Raw genomic sequence first — 17,274 nt, 5'->3', positions numbered from 1 at the left:
TTTATCACCTCTAGGTTGGACTATTGTAATGCCTTACTGTCTGGTTGTTCAACTAGGTGCATAAACAAGCTTCAGCTAGTCCAGAATGCAGCAGCAAGAGTCCTCACTAGAACCAGAAGATACGAGCACATCACACCTATATTATCTTTACTTCATTGGCTCCCTGTGCAATTTCGCATTGATTTTAAAATACTACTGTTGACATATAAAGCATTAAATGGTCTCGCGCCGCGGTATTTAAGTGAACTGCTAGTGTCTTAAGATCCGCCACGCCTACTTCAATCAAAGGATGCAGGCTGCTTATCAGTACCGCGTATTATGAAAACTACAGCTGGGGACAGAGCTTTTTCTTTCAAAGCCCCGAAATTATGGAATAGTCTTCCAATTAGTGTTCGGAACTCAGACACAGTCTCAGTGTTTAAGTCCAGGCTAAAAACCTATTTATTTAATCAAGCATTTTTATAAATAAATTTGTCTTGGGTAAAGGAGCAGATCTGGGGGACTCATGGACGTAGAGTATTATGGTGAACTGGTATGTTTAGATGCTGTCCTCCCCACTCTCATTGATCACTCAGGTTTGTTGACGGTGAGGGGTTTGGTTGCTTTACATCTCAGGGAGCCCTCATGTCTGTGTTTCCTTCTGGCTCTCCCTTTTAGTTATGCGGTCATAGTTAGTCCTGCCGGAGTCTCTGCTAGCACTCTACAGTAAATATACATTTACATTATACATTATATGACTGTGACCAGACCTAACTTATCTCTTTCTCTTCCCTCTCTCCCCCCCTCTCTCCTTCCCTCTCTCCCCCCCTCTCTCCTTCCCTCTCTCCTTCCCTCTCTCTCTGTCGAGCTACACATGTTGTTCCTGAGCTGCCAGTAATCCAGACTCCCTCACCCCTCCGGACCTGTCTGACCCATCTCGGTGCCCCGCTTCTGGTTGGAGATCTCGTCACATGGATGTCCCGTGTGTCTCTTTGGGATGGGTCTCATGTCTGGGGATGGTGCTGTCTACCTAAAAGACGGTTCTGGCCTCAACTGGTGTTGGCAGCTGTTTCTCTGACGACTTGACTGTTCAATAGTTCAGGACTGGAACTTTATACAAGTCTACCTGAGTTTTTAATAACTAACTGGACTCCATATTAACATCAATTAACATCAACTGTTATGCTGAACTGCCTGCCAGCTAACACACAGTATGAATGCAGATCAATTCCTGCTTTCTGTTTCACCCAAATGAGGATGGGTTCCCTGTTGAATCTGGTTCCTCTCAAGGTTTCTTCCTATTACCATCTCAGGGAGTTTTTCCTTGCCACTGTCGCCCTCGGTTTGCTCACCAGGGACTATCTGACCATTTTGATTCATACACATTCAAATTCCATACAAACTTAAATAATTATTTTGATTGTGTAAAGCTGCTTTGGGACAATGCCAATTGTTAAAAGCGCTATACAAATAAAATTGACTTGAAAGGTTTTTTTTGGGATTTAGTTAATTTTCATGGCTAAGAAGGACTATGCAATTCATCTGATCACTTTTCATAACATTCTGAAGTATATGCAAATTGCTATTATAAAGCAGCAAGTTATATTATTAAGCATCAACTTTTCCAATTTCCAATATTTATGTAATTTTCAAAACTTTTGGCCACGACTGTATATATATATATATATATATATATATATATATATATATATATATGCACACGCACGCATGCACACACAGTACATTTGTCTAAACATCATTTATACAGTGTCAGTGAAAAAATAGGTTGCTTACTATCTACATCAGTGTCATGTTGGTCTGTCATCCACCGGCTCAATGATAGGTTTTGTCCCGAGTATTCCATTCAAAGCATCATACCAGGGAAACTTGCCTTTCTCTTTTCCAGAACTTCCCGTCTTGCTAAGTGCATCACGCACTTCTATACACTACTTTTTGTCTTAATACAGCATGTTCAACTGTCCGAGGATAGCCTTTTTGCCTTAGCTGCTTAATGAACAGCGCATAAATGCAGCTGTTTTTATGTGTCGTGGACAGTTGCTTTTGGATATGCTCAGTCGACCATATACAGTGGTGTGAAAAACTATTTGCCCCCTTCCTGATTTGTTATTCTTTTGCATGTTTGTTACACAAAATGTTTCTGATCATCAAACACATTTAACTATTAGTCAAAGATAACACAAGTAAACATAAAATGCAGTTTTTAAATGATGGTTTTTATTATTTAGGGAGAAAAAAAATCCAAACCTACATGGCCCTGTGTGAAAAAGTAATTGCCCCCTGAACCTAATAACTGGTTGGGCCACCCTTAGCAGCAATAACTGCAATCAAGCGTTTGCGATAACTTGCAACGAGTCTTTTACAGCGCTCTGGAGAAATTTTGGCCCACTCATCTTTGCAGAATTGTTGTAATTCAGCTTTATTTGAGGGTTTTCTAGCATTAACCGCCTTTTTAAGGTCATGCCACAACATCTCAATAGGATTCAGGTCAGGACTTTGACTAGGCCACTCCAAAGTCTTTATTTTGTTTTTCTTCAGCCATTCAGAGGTGGATTTGCTGCTGTGTTTTGGGTCATTGTCCTGCTGCAGCACCCAAGATCGCTTCAGCTTAAGTTGACGAACAGATGGCCGGACATTCTCCTTCAGGATTTTTTGGTAGACAGTAGAATTCATGGTTCCATCTATCACAGCAAGCCTTCCAGGTCCTGAAGCAGCAAAACAACCCCAGACCACCACACTACCACCACTATACTTTACTGTTGGTATGATGTTCTTTTTCTGAAATGCTGTGTTACTTTTACGCCAGATGTAACAAGACACGCACCTTCCAAAATGTTCAACTTTTGTCTCGTACCACAAGGTATTTTCCCAAAAGTCTTGGCAATCATTAAGATGTTTTTTAGCAAAATTGAGACGAGCCTTAATGTTCTTTTAGCTTAAAAGTGGTTTGCGCCTTGGAAATCTGCCATGCAGGCCGTTTTTGCCCAGTCTCTTTCTTATGGTGGAGTCGTGAACACTGACCTTAATTAAGGCAAGTGAGGCCTGCAGTTCTTTAGATGTTGTCCTGGGGTCTTTTGTGGCCTCTCGAGTGGGTTGTCTTACCACTGGTTCACCACTGTTCCATGTTTTTGCCATTTGTGGATAATGGCTCTCACTGTGGTTCGCTGGAGTCCCAAAGCTTTAGAAATGGCTTTATAACCTTTACCAGACTGATAGATCTCAATTACTTTTGTTCTCATTTGTTCCTGAATTTCTTTGGATCTTGGCATGATGTCTAGCTTTTGAGGTGCTTTTGGTCTACTTCTCTGTGTCAGGTAGCTCCTATTTAGGTGATTTCTTGATTGAAACAGGTGTGGCAGTAATCAGGCCTGGGGGTGACTACAGAAATTGAACTCAGGTGTGATAAACCCAATAACACAATTAAGTTATTTTTTAACAAGGGGGGCAATCACTTTTTCACACAGAGCCATGTAGAGTAGAGTTTTTTTCTCCCTTAATAACGTAAACCTTCATTTAAAAACTGCATTTTGTGTTCAATTATGTTATCTTATATTATGTTATCTTATGACCAATAGCTAACGGTTTTCAAAAAGCAGAAACATTTAAGTGTGACAAACATGCAAAAAATAAGAAATCAGGAAGGGGGAAAATAGTTTTTCACAAAATAGTTTTTCACACCACTGTATCTACAGTATGAGGCACTTAATTTCTTTGGCACTCCACGTTTTTCCGCGGTTTGATTTCATCGCGAGTCGGTAGATTAAAGATTCTTAAAAAATTTTATGGAGTCAAGAGGAAGTGAAAAAATTTTTACCCACAACCCCGTATCTCTTATCCCCATAGTGCATTAAACGATACCATTTCGTCAAATTTGGTTTGGTTGCTTTCACACCAGACAAATTTGTACCAAGGAGAGCGGATAAAGCGGTCCGAGACCACCCCTTCAGGCAGGTCCCGGATCAATTGATTTGGTGCGCACCAAAGTACCGAGATTGCATTCACACCAACTCAAATGAATCGAACCAAGGGACCAAACATGTTTGGTGCACACCAAATGCTGTAGGTGTAAAAGCACCCTAAAGTACCTGAAATAACCCAGAATTTTAACCCAGCATAAACCACCGAACGATGTGTTTACAGAAACACAAAATTTTTAGTGTTTCTTTGAGTTATTGTAATGTTTTATTCTGAAATTCTATTTTATCAATTATTTCTATATTTAAAGTTTAATGTATTTTTAAATGTATTTTTTTAATAACAATAAACAGATACAAACAGAGATAGGCTATATAACAGTTCATTCTTTGTACAAATAAAATTAATATCTAGTGAACTTGATTATCTGTCCAAACAACATTTAACCAATGTTTGTTTTTTGACTTATTATTATATAATAAATATCAATATCTCTGGTTCAGATTTTTCATTTAAGCTGTATAAAGTTTTCAGATGTGAAAATTACAATCACAGTAGTATTTCTTCGATACAACATATTGTTAAGACCTTTTTTATGAGTTAATTATATTTAAAACTGCGTAGAGAAAATGAAGAAAGAGAAAGTGAAAAATGTCACTTTGCGCCACCTGGCGGTAATTTCACGAATGACTTTAATTGATTTATTTTGGCTGCTGCCGTTTTCCCACAGCGGTGAGCATGACGGTAATAGGCATTCTAGTTGTCTACCTACTGTAACACACTTACTCAAAATTGCACGGGGGAGGGTTCCACTGCTCTGGGTGGCCCAGCATCCAGTCAGACCAGACTTTAACACTGGGCAGGAAGTCACGCAGGTCAGTCAGAAAACTGGACACTCGCACCATGGGCTCCACTTCATTAACCTCCTCCACTGGTATAGGCTCTGAAACACAGGCCTTTCCCATAATTAATCATTTTAGATGCACACTTTCCTTTTAATTATATGTGATTTTTCTTATACAAGTATGGGACATTTTCCCCGAACTATACTGTCCATATATCTGTGCGTGATCCTCAAATTTTGGATTACTTTTTTTGCCAGAGTTTTTCCTTTTTTAATTATTTAAGTTCATAGTTATCAGGTGATAATACCAGGAAAGAGTAGATTCTCAGCAGTTTAATATGGACTGGTGAATGAAAATATATTGGGACATTTTGATTATGATTTTAAGTGGATACTTTTCACATTTTTTATTTAAAAATTAAGTGGAATGTTTAAGAATAATCAATCACTGGTCACCTGCAGGTGTTTCCTTAAGAAGCTGAGTGCAACGCTGTACCAGTAGGCCAAACATGGCCAAACCCAAACAAGTAGCTTGTTCTTCCAACAGTGAACGAGTCTGTCCCTGCCCTGAAATTGGGGAAAAAGTGGGGGAAAAGAGACATGCCTATAACCATCAAATACAGATCTCATCTGGAGCAAGCAGTAAAATATCAGTTGATGTGAGGAGAGAGGTTAAATGTGTATACTTCTGGTCTGGGCATAGTGAATGGTAAACATGTTGACTGTGATGATTTGAAGCATGCGTGTGCTTCCCAGAGGGGAAGGGCTACGATGGAGAAGGGCCTTGAACTCCTCCAGCACACGAGTGGCAACAGCTGGAAAACTCTCCATCCTGCCAGACCAAGAAGTCATAAAGGTTGTTTTAAGTCCTTTAAAGATTCTTAAGCTAAGCAAAAAAGCAAGATTTGGACAAGCAAACAAGGAAAAAAACAAACAAACATTCAAACAATCATGCTAATATCATGCTAATCAGTGATTAAAAGAAAAAAAGGTTATTTCTAAAACGTAGCAATACCCATTTCTCACTAGATCCCAAATGTAGCAGTTTAATAATCAATGTTACATTATGTTAACCAGCATATTCATATGTCCAATACACTGATCTGAGAACATTTGTCTTTTGCACTAAAATCCACTATGTTGTGGATTTTAGTGCAAAGGTGACTTGTATGAAAACAAGTCACCCTGTTCACATGAGTAGACCTGTGTGTCAATACTGCAGAAATACAGAGTAGCAACTTACCCTACTTTAGTGAAAAGCTTTCCATGAGCATGGAGAAAACTCAAGACAAATCTCTTATTTAGCTAGAAGAACAGAGAATGTTGGTTAAAATGGGGGCACTGGCACCAACATGGCACTATTTCCGAGCAATGATTTAACACAAGTCAAGTTAAGTAGGCTTATATTGTCATTTTAACCATATACAGTTTATTACACGGTGAAACAAAACAACATTCCTCCAGAACCAAGGTGCTAAATACAACATAAATTAATAACACATTAATAAAACTAACTAGGTAACTAAGAAACCTAATTAGCAGACTAGCTGGGACAAGACAGACTGACATTTTAAAATGAACAGATAAAGGCAATTAACACAACTACAAAAATGAAACAATACTTGCTTATGCATACAGTAATAATGGTAGAAATTTAAACTGCTGTGTGCTCAAGTGGCACCTAAGCCAGGCCCTGAACATCAACAGTCATATGGTTATATCTAGGGGTGCACTGATGGCACTTTTTTTTTCGGACTAAATATAAGTACAGTGGAACCTTGGTACTTTTCAGGTACTTAACTTCATGTTGAGTTGAGCCCATGACATGCAGTATTAAACCTTGTTCTGCTCAATGAGCTCTAAATGTGTACCAGGTTCGTGTGCATACGTGCAAATGGGGCCAGGGGTAGCTCAGTGGTTAAGGCATTGGACTACGGTTTGGAGGATCCCAGGTTCAAACCCCACAACCACCAAGTTGCCGCTGTTGGGCCCTTGAGCAAGGCCCTTAACCTTCAACTGCTCAGATGTGTAATGAGATAAAAATGTAAGTCGCTCTGGATAAGTGTCTGCCAAATGCCTAAATGCAAATGCACATGTGTATGAGCTATACAGCAAAATCTTGTGTAAGGGCCCCTGAGGGTCCCCGTGCCACGCGACTTTTAAGCGTTCTAATGGCAGCAGATTCCAACCTGTCTGCCAATTTTCATGAGCATGTTAAGATCTCCAAAAAGCCCAAAATGGTAGAAAAATATATACCACCTAATAATAATATAGTTGCAAGCAATTGTGTGTGTGTGTGTGTGTGTGTGTGAAGCTGCTTTAAGAGAATGACCATTGTTAAAAGCGCTTATAAAATTTTTTAATTCAATTATGTGTAGGTATGTCAGTCTGTGCGTGACAGGTGAATGTGTTTGTGCGTGTTTGGGTGTGGTGTCTGAGTCTGTGTAACATTTGTAACGTCCGTGTTACCATGTGTATGAGACACGAGACTGTGTGTATGTGAGAGAGAGAGAGAGAGAGAGAGAGAGAGACATGTGGGTGCGTCAGTCTGTGTGTGACTAGTTAATGTGATTGTGTGTGTGCGTGAGTGTGTGAGACATGTGACTTATTTTTGTGTGTGTATGTGTGTGATTGAGATGAAAATGTGTGAGTGTTAAGATTTGTGATGTGCATGTAGAATAGGGGGAATTTTATGTTAAGACCTCCAAAAAGCTATGATGTCATTTAATGTGATGTCACTCAATATGATATCCCACAGAAAGTTATTAACCACTTTTCGAAAAAGGCATCACACTATGCTGTGTGTGTGTTTGAGAGAGAGAGAAAGATGGAAAGAGGGAAAGAGAGAGAGATTGAGAAAGAGAGGAAGAAATATAAAGAGAGAGAAGTGTGTGTGTTAACATTTGTGATGTGTATGTGTCCAGCAGATGCTGGAAAAAAGCATTACACTATGATTTCACTGAATGTGTCTCTGAACATGATGTCACTGAATATAATGTCACACAAAGTTATTACCCACTTTCCTGACCCGTTTGAGATCAAAAATCCCTCTATAATTTTGCATCCTCAATGTCTTTAGATCATGTGTTGAGCCCATGACATATGCGAAAGTTGTTCGGCTCATTGAGCTCTATTTGTGTGCATATATACAAGTGTGTATGAGCTATGCAGCAAAATCTCATGTTGGGGCCCCCTAAAGCCCTGTGCCATAATAATCCTTAGAAAAACAAGAGGTCCTTGCGCATACTAGTGCTTGGGCCCTAATAATCCTTTGGGTTGATGTCATAGTGCTTGGGTTCTAAATAGTTGCAAGGAACGATAAGCAAGCCCAAGCACCCTGCATCATCGCCACCCGAGCACACCAGAAAGACAACGGGCACAGTGGGCAGATGCATTTAAAGGGGATATCTCAATTAAAAAGGGGGAATGTTGTGTTTAGACCTCCAAAAAGCCCCAGATGCGGGGGGAAAAAAGCATCACACTATGATCTCACTCAATATGGTTTCCCAGAAAAAGTTATTAACCTCTGTTCAGCTCAATGAGCTTTAACTTTAGGAAAACCATAGGGCCCTTCACACACTATGACGACATGAGGGCTGATGTCATGGTTCTGTCGCCGGAATAATGTCACAGAAGCAACCAAAAATCTTTTGACTCCGTGATATTTCTTTGCCTATGCCAGCCATAAAAAATGTAAATGCAATTAGGGCCCAAGCACTATATCATATTTTCCTAAGAATATTAAGGACCAGATAGATTTGTATATACTCCTCCTAGGGAATTTATATGATCTATGTGATCTAAAAAGATTGAGGATGCAAAATTGTAGAAATTTTTGATATCTCAAATGGGTAATAACTTCCTGTGCAGCATTATACTGAGTGACATTATATTGAGTGACACCTTCAGTGACATCACATTGAGTAACATCACAGTGTGATGCTTTTTTTTCAGCATCTGCGGCCTATTCCACACATGTAGATATCACATATACACACATCACAAATGTTTACACTCACACACTTGCATCTCTCTCTCTCTCACGCAGAAAGACCCACATAAACACACAAACAAATTACATGTCTCACACACATCACACACTTACTAACACACACCATCACAAATGTTAACGCACCACACACAAACACACTTACTCATCACTCTCACACACACAACATACATTTAGGGCCCAAACTGACATTAGCCCTATATAGTGACGTGTGCAAGCTGTGTGGTGCACCTGGGAGGCGATGGCTTTTTGTATTTCTTCACATGCTCAAATAACACAGGTTGTGGTGCACCCAGGAGGTGATGGCACAGGGTGCTTGGGCCCGCTCATCGATGCTTGCAACTATACTTACGACTGTCATGTTTGTATAGTTGGATAAAATTAGATAAAATTGTGGCCATCATACTGTCTATAACGTGCTGAAAAAAGGATATGTCACTCTGTACTGCACAATCCTGAGTACTCAAGCGCACTCTCTCTCTCTCTCTCTCTCTACACACACACAGTGAAACCTCAGTTCACAAACTTAATTAGTTTCTAAGTTGTGGTGTAACCTGATTTAATTGTACACCGATTCATTTTTTTTCCCATAGGAATGCATGTAAATTGAATAAATTTGTTCTCCTTCACTATGAACTATATTTAACGTTTTATGCATTTTGTTTATAATAACGTTCAAAAGCACTTAAGTTGGTGGCTTAGACGTCACTCCACTTTGCACACTTAGCAGCTATTTACCAGAAAGTTTTAGAGCACTTGCTTCCCTCTGCTGACCAGCTTTACGGAGATACTGATTTAATTTCCTCCCTTGCTCTTGACGAAGGCGGTCGCATCTGCTCTCCCTCCCTTATCTCTCCCCGCTTGCTTCTCTTGTCTGTCTTGTGAATACTTTTCAGAGACTCTCCTCGTCTTGCTCTTGAAAATAAAAAATGAATATGGATTTGATCAAGTGGTCTCTGAATGCAATTGACACGATCTTCTCGACGAGAAATGTGGGTTCTGGGGAACCTACTTGTCCTGCTGGGACGTTTGCTGCTGGATACACGATGGACGGTTGGGAGAAGTGGCGCATTGTGTGCCTGGCCGCACTGTCTCTGGAGGATGTTGAAGATATCTACCTATTCGGAACTCTGATAACTGGGATTCTGCTGATTGGATTAGGTGGGATACTTGGATATCGAAAAATCTTAAAAGCAGTCAGTCTCAACCCCAAGAGACTGGCTGGCTGGGAAATAGTGGTGACGAGAGCTGTCAGTAATCAGACTGTGGTTCTGGACCGCAAATTGGATAACATCTTGGTGAGACTAGCAGCTATGCAACATGATTTGGACAGACCTGCAGACCAGTGATGGACATTAAATATCTGTGAAATTGGCAGGTATTGTTCGAAACCTGGAAAATATGATTTTCTTTTTCGGCTGCCCTTTTTCTTTCCAGCTACTGCATTCAAGGCCGTGGCTGGAGACAAAAACTCCCCGAAGACCAAGATAACGAGACGCTCTGGAATCCTACTCCCTACCCCTTCAAGGACACCTGGCGCAGACTATTACGGGATGTTACAGGCTTACAAACTGACACGCACGCACTCACGCACACATATAACAGCTACAGATAGACACTCTACCTTCCCCATATCCAACGCCTTCGTGTGCTTATTCCCTTCAGTGTGGGCAGGCGGAATCGGGACCAGCGCTCTCTAGCTGCAGGGACTGGAGCTGTTTGCCTACATTGGACATTTCCTATCCCCTGTACCCTCATCGTTGCAATGTTTATGTCTTGTACATGTTTTTTTCTGTGCTTGTTGCTGAGGTATTTTTTGTACCCCTGATCGCACACTGCCCTTTTCGAAGGACAGTCTGGGAGGGGATTTTTTACCCTCGTTATCCTAATAAGTATCTTATTCCTTTTTTTCTAGGTGGCTGACGTCGCGACTCTGTGGTCGAAAAAATAATTTCGCTGCATATTGTACTCTGTATGATTGTGCATGTGACAAAAAATAAATTCTTGATTCTTGATTTTCCAGTAGGACTTGGAACCTGGCCACACTGCCGAAAGTACTTATACCTAGTTTAAGAACCTGTGCTTGATGGACCAGCAAACTCACCCGACCTAAACCCCATAAAGAATCTATGTGGTACCGGCATAAAGAAGATGCGAGACACCAGATCTGGCAACGCAGAAAAGCCGAAGGCCGATATCAGAGCAACCTGGGCTTCCATAACATGTCAGCAGTACCATAGACTAATTGCCTCCATGCCACGCCACATTGCTGCAGTAAATCCTTTTTGTTTTGTTTTTCTATTTATTTAATTCATCCAATATTCTAATTTTTTTAATTAAAATTTTCTGGGCATTTTTTAACTGTAAGCCATAATCATTAAAATTAAAGGAAATAAACACTTGAAATATACGAGTCTGTGAGTAATGTGTCTGTATAATATACAAATTTCACTTTTTGAATTGAATTACAGAAATAAATCAACTTTTTTATTATATTCTAATTTATTGCATGGTACCTGTATATACATCCACATTTTGCTATATAACAGCTCTATTTAAAAATTTATTAAATTCATTACTTTTCTTAAAATTTTACAAACAATACCCCATAATGAAACGTAAAAGAAGTTTGTTCAAAATTTTAGCAAATTTATTAGAAATTAAAAAATAAAATCACCACATGTATTGTCAGCCTTTGTTATGACATTTAAAATTGAGCTCGGGTACAACCTCTTTCCACTGATCATCCTTGATATGTTTCTACAACTTCTAAATTCTGTTGATTTGGAAAGACACACACCTGCACCTGCAAGGTCCCACAGTTAACAGTGCATGTCAGAGCACAAACAAGCCTTTGAAGTTCAAGGAATTGTTTGTAGACCTCCGAGACAGAATTGTATCGAGGCACAGATCTGGGAAAGGGTAAAGAAAAATTTTAGTGGCCTGCATCATGCATAAATAGATGAAATTAGGAATCACCAGGACTCGTGCTAGAGCAGGCCACCTGGCCAAAGTGAGTGATCGTGGGAGAAGTGATCAAGCCTTAGTCAGGGAGGTGATCAACAACCCAAGGGTTAGTCTGAAAGAGCTCCAGTGTTTCTCTGTGAAGAGAGAGAACTTTCCACAAAAAAAAACATCTTGTAGCATCATACTTAAAAAGACTTAAGGCAAAATTCTCATGGTCCAGGAGTCATTCAGGTGCCTTTTGGCAAACTCGAGGTGCCTGTCATATGCCTTTTACTGAAGAGTGACTTCCGTCTGAACACTCTACCATGCAGGCCAGATTGGTGGAGTGCTGCAGAAATGGTTGTTCTGGGGTTTTTCACAGCTCTTTCAGAATGACCATCGGGTTCTTGGTCATCCTGACAAGGCCCTTCTCCCCTTAGTCGCTCACTTTGAGGCTCTAGGCAGAGTCCTGGTGGTTCCACACTTCGTCTATTTATGGATGATGGAGGCCACTGTGCTCATCAAGAAAATTTTCTGTAACCTTTCCCAGATCTACAGACAATTCCTTGAAATTCATGGCTTGGTTTGTGCTCTGACTTGACCTATTACCTGTCGGACATTATATAGACAGGTGTGTGTCTTTCCAAATCATGTCCAATCAACTAAATTTACCACTGCTGTACTCCAGTCTGTTTGTAGAAACATCTCAAGGATGATGAGTGGAAAGAGAATGCACCAGAATGCTCAAATTTGAGTGTCATGGCAAAGGCGGTGAATACTTATGCACGTTTTTTTTTTTTTTTATATAAATAAATTTGCTAAGATTTCCAACAAACGTCTTTCACATTGTCATTATGGGGTCTCGGTTGTAGAATCTTGAGTAAAATAATACATTTAATAAATTTTATTTATTAAATTTATTTTATTTATATTAAATACGGCTGTAACACAGCAAAATGTGGAAAAATTGAAGCACTGTAAATACTTTCTGTATGCACTAGTAGTCAACGAGAATGCACATCATGCAGTTTTTAAATGAAGGTTTTTATTATTAAGGAAAAACAAAATACAAAGCTGCATAGCCCTGTGTTAAAAAGTCTTTGCCCCCACTGGTAAAACTTAATTTTGTTTTTTCACACCTGAGTTCAATTTCTCTAGCAACACCCAGGCCTGATTACTGCCACACCTGTGCAATGAAAAAAATCACTTAAATAGGACCTGCCTGAGAAAGTGAAGTGAACCAAAAGATCCTCAAAAGCTAAACAGCATGCAGCAATTCAAAGAAATTCAAAAATAAATGACAAAGTAAATAATTGAGATCGATCAGTTTGGAAAAGGTTGTGAGGCTATTTTTAAAGCTTTGGGACTGTAGCAAACTGTAGCAAACCACATCTTGGTGAGAGCTATTATCTACAAATGGCAAAAACATGAAACAGTGGAAAACCTTCCCAGGAGTGACCGCCGACCAAAATTCATCTTGATGATCCCCAAGACTTGGGAAAACACTTTGTAAACTGACGAGACAAACAGTGAACTTTTTGGAAGGTGCATGTCCCATTATGTGTGGCGTAAAAGTAACACCGCATTTCAGAAATAGAACATCATCCCAACAGTAAAATATGGTGGTGGTAGTGTGATGATCTGGGGCTGTTTTGCTGCTGCAGGACCTGAAAAACTTGCTGTAATAAACGGAACCATGAATTCTGCTATGTACCAAATATCCTGAAGAAGAATGTCCGGCCATCTGTTTGTGACCATAAGCTGAAGCGAACTTGTGTTCTGCTGCAGGACAATGATCCAAAGCACATCAGCAAGTCCATTTCTGAATGGCTAAAACAATTTAGATGCCGTGGCATGACCTTAAAAAAGCACTTCATGCTCGAAAAACCCTCCAATATGGCAGAATTACAACAATTTTAAAAAGATAAGTGGGCCAAAATTATTCCACAGCATTGAAACAGACTCATTGCAAGTTATCGAAAACACTTGATTGCAGTTGTTGCTGCTAAGGGTAGCCCAACCAGTTATTAGGTTTAGGGGCAAACACTTTTCACACAGCTATGTAGTTTTGGATTTTGTTTTCCCTTGATGGTAAAAACCTTTATTTAAAAACCTGCATAATGTGTTTTACTCGTATATCTCTGTCTAAGTAACAGTTATTTGGGCTGTAACCTGAGGTGCTATAAATTGGTGGTTTCTAAGGCTGGTCGTTCTAATAAACTTATCCTGTGCAGCAGAGGTTGCTCTTAAGTCTTCCGGCCAGTTTCATCATATTGTTTAATCGATTTTTCAGACTGACAATAATTGAAAATAATAATTTCTCAATAATTGTTCTGTCTTTTCCCTTTACTTAACAGAGTTATAATATGAATTGCTATAATATAAATTTCCACAGTAGTTCTAGTAGCACTAATAGAACTAATGACTCCGTTACTAACCTTCCTTTGCACAAGAAAACAGATAGTCTAAAGCACATTACGAAGGCATAGACTGTCACAAAATAACTCTTGACAAGGTACACCTATAAATTAAAAACCATTCCAGGTGACTACCTTGTGAATCTGGTTAGAGAATGTCAAAAAATGTGCCAAGCTGTGGTCAAAGTTAAATGTGGCTACTCTGGACAATTTAAAATGTACACTTTTTTGTTTACTACATAATACCACATGTGTTCTTTAATAGTTTTTATGTATTTAGTATTACTGTAAATTGTTGAAAATATAAAAAATAAAGAAAAAACACTAAAGGAAAAGGTGTTTCCAAACCTTTGACTGTTTGTGTGTGTGTGTGTGTGTGTGTGAGAGAGAGAGAGAGAGAGAGAGAGAGAGAGAGAGAGAGAGAGAATATGCACATATATATATGTGATGTGATTTAGGCACAATTTTTTGATTGGTGCTGCATGGTTGTTATTGCTATGGGATGTTAGCAGTTGTATCTCATGCTGACCGCACAGGTCACTGAGCACTGCTGGTCGAGTTACAGTGGTGCTTAATAAGAGAAAACAAGGGGGCGCTAGAGAGCACCACATGGTGTGAACGTAAATTTAGAGTGCTCCCTCAAAGCCTCGACAAATTTGTGTTTTTTCTTTTATTTTCATTGTGAAAGCTTGCTCGCCACTATATAGCAGTGAAATGAATAAGGCTTAACTCAAGAAAGATGATTCACCAACTTCCTCAGGCAAACAGCCTGCCGAGAAACCGCCGTCTGATGAAGGCAAGGCGGGTGGCGATATTCGCGCGGCCACAGATTCAACTGTCATTCTATCGGTGATTCAGACTATGAGAAATGGTATGAATGACCGATTTAATTCGCTGGAAGCTACTTTATCTCAGCTGCAAACGACACTTTCCTGAAACCACCTCGCGTATTGCTGACCTGGAGGGTGCTAAAGCTAAGCAGGAAGCCCCTATTTCTTACCTGGAGGCCTCCTGTCAGGAAATTCTTGCTTTTAACAAGGCCCTACAAGCTAAATTGGACGGTCTCGAGGGTCGTTCTCGACGAGCGAATATCAAGATTGTGGGGTTACCTGAGAACATGGCGGCTGGCCATCCAACCGAGTTCGTGGAACAACTCATCCCGAAACTCCTGGGTACTGAGAAGTTTCCCAAACGGATTAAAGTTGACCGTGCACATCGCACTGGGCCTTTACCATCAAGAGGAGGACGTCCCCGAATCATGATCGCGAGGATACATCATTGATTTCAGAAGGGGCATGTTATTGTAATAAATGAAAAGAAAACCACTGGGCGGCTCTTTATCATCGTAGAGTGGTTGTGTACACACTCTCCTAACACACAGTTCAGTCCAAACAGCCTAAAAAAAGTGCATGTAGGCCTGTATGATCCCTTTAAAGTCTATTGCTGCTGACATATTTTTACAAAAGTATTAGCATATACTATACATCAACAAATTAGGCACTCTGAACAAAGGCGACTGAGATGCAGTTGGATCTCTCAGGTATTCCAGTCTTCTTTCTCATCCAAAGCCAGGGGGGTAGCTATTTTAATTCGTAAATCTGTTACTTTTAAGCACATATCGACTATTAGTGATCCTAATGGTCATTATGTAATTGTATCAGACTTACTTTCCTCAACTCATGTCACATTGCTGAATGTGTATGGACCTAATTTCGATGATCCCACTTTTTTCGCAAAGTGTAAACACACATCTGATAATAGGCGGCGATTTCAATTTAGTATTAGACCCTATTTCAGACAGATTTCCTTCACGTGCTGATATATCCCTGACTAATTTTGCCATTGTTCTTAATGATCTGATGGCTTCCCCTGACCTTGTTGATATCTGGAGATTAAAATATCTAACAGACAAGCAATACTCTTTTTTTTGCAGGTTCACAAATCATACTCTAGGATAGATTTTTTTTTAATTGACTAATTTCATAATTTCATGTGTTAAATCAATTAAGCAACATAATAGAATCATTTCTGATCATTAAGCAGTGACACTTTCCCTAGATCGGTCAGAAATTAGGCCCAGTTATAATTGGCCGTTTAATCCTATCTGCTTTTGGACTCCGGGTTCTGTGAGCATTTATCAGAGTTGCTTGCTGAGTTTCTCAAATTTAATGACACGAGCGAGGTTTCAGATTCGATATTATGGGAAACTCTAAAATCTGTCCTGAGAGGACATATTATTTCTTACAAATCCAGTCTTAAAACACAAAGAGAGAGCTGGAGGCACATAGAGAGCTAATTGGCCGAGCTCTCAGGGGGGAGGGATGAGAAGTACTTGCGCTCCCACATTAATCACGGCTCTGCAGCCAATCATGGGCGTCTGTGAGACGCGGAAGGAGCGGCTAGCGCTTTCCTCCGAGTGTGTTACTCCGCCCCTAACGGTGCGTGAGCGGGCAGTTCGAAAAGATGCGGTCGGCTGACGTCACGCGGTTCAGGGGAAACACGTGATAGTCTTCGCCCTCCCGGCTGAATGGTAGTAGTAGCCTTAATGTGGGAGCCCCTCAGTGACGGGGAGGAATTGGCCACCACTAAATTAGGGGAGAAAATTGGAAAAAAATATATTAAAAAAAAAAAAAAAAAAAAAAAGAGAAAAACGGCTCCTAGAAATTGATAATCGTCTTTCGCAGTTAGAAGATGCATACAGAGATTCTACAGATTCGGATTTGCTTAATGAAATTGCGGTACTCAAATTAGAATATAACTCAATTCTTTCAAACCAAGTTAATAACATGTTGTTAAAAGGTAAACAAAAACAATTTTGTTTGGCGATAAACCAGACAAATTGCTTTCTCAAGACAACGAGGGTGTTTTTTAAACAAATCCCACTGAAATCAACAACACATTTAAAGAATTTTACAAAGAATTATACAAGTCGAAGGGCTGCTCTGACCCCTTTAAGCATTGAGTAATTTTCTTCATTCAATACATCTTCCAAAGTTAGGGTGTGCAGAGCAGACAGCTTTAAGTGCTGAAATAACAATCGCTGAAATACTAGATGCTATTATATCTTTCCCAAGTGGGAAGACACCAGGCCCAGATGGGTTCGGTATTGAATTTTATTAAGAAAAAAAAATTCACAGATGCTCTCC

The 17,274-nt window shown here is 39.8% G+C and overlaps 1 protein-coding gene across 3 annotated transcripts in view; it reads right to left on the bottom strand.

Moving 5' to 3' along the window:
* smg6 (SMG6 nonsense mediated mRNA decay factor) overlaps nucleotides 1-17,274 on the bottom strand; it is a 64,278-nt gene that overhangs the window by 23,622 nt on the left and 23,382 nt on the right. For all 3 annotated transcript variants that reach the window (XM_053515867.1, XM_053515868.1, XM_053515870.1), the window contains 4 exons: nucleotides 6,000-6,061; nucleotides 5,443-5,588; nucleotides 5,213-5,323; nucleotides 4,699-4,855 (listed from right to left, as the gene is read on the bottom strand). In XM_053515867.1, the coding sequence (XP_053371842.1) occupies nucleotides 4,699-4,855; nucleotides 5,213-5,323; nucleotides 5,443-5,588; nucleotides 6,000-6,061 (476 nt within the window). The remainder of the gene's footprint in view (nucleotides 1-4,698; nucleotides 4,856-5,212; nucleotides 5,324-5,442; nucleotides 5,589-5,999; nucleotides 6,062-17,274) is intronic.

This window comes from Clarias gariepinus, chromosome 17, assembly GCF_024256425.1.
Source record: "Clarias gariepinus isolate MV-2021 ecotype Netherlands chromosome 17, CGAR_prim_01v2, whole genome shotgun sequence".
Taxonomy (NCBI): domain Eukaryota; kingdom Metazoa; phylum Chordata; class Actinopteri; order Siluriformes; family Clariidae; genus Clarias; species Clarias gariepinus.
This window is presented reverse-complemented; position numbering and strand designations above follow the sequence as displayed.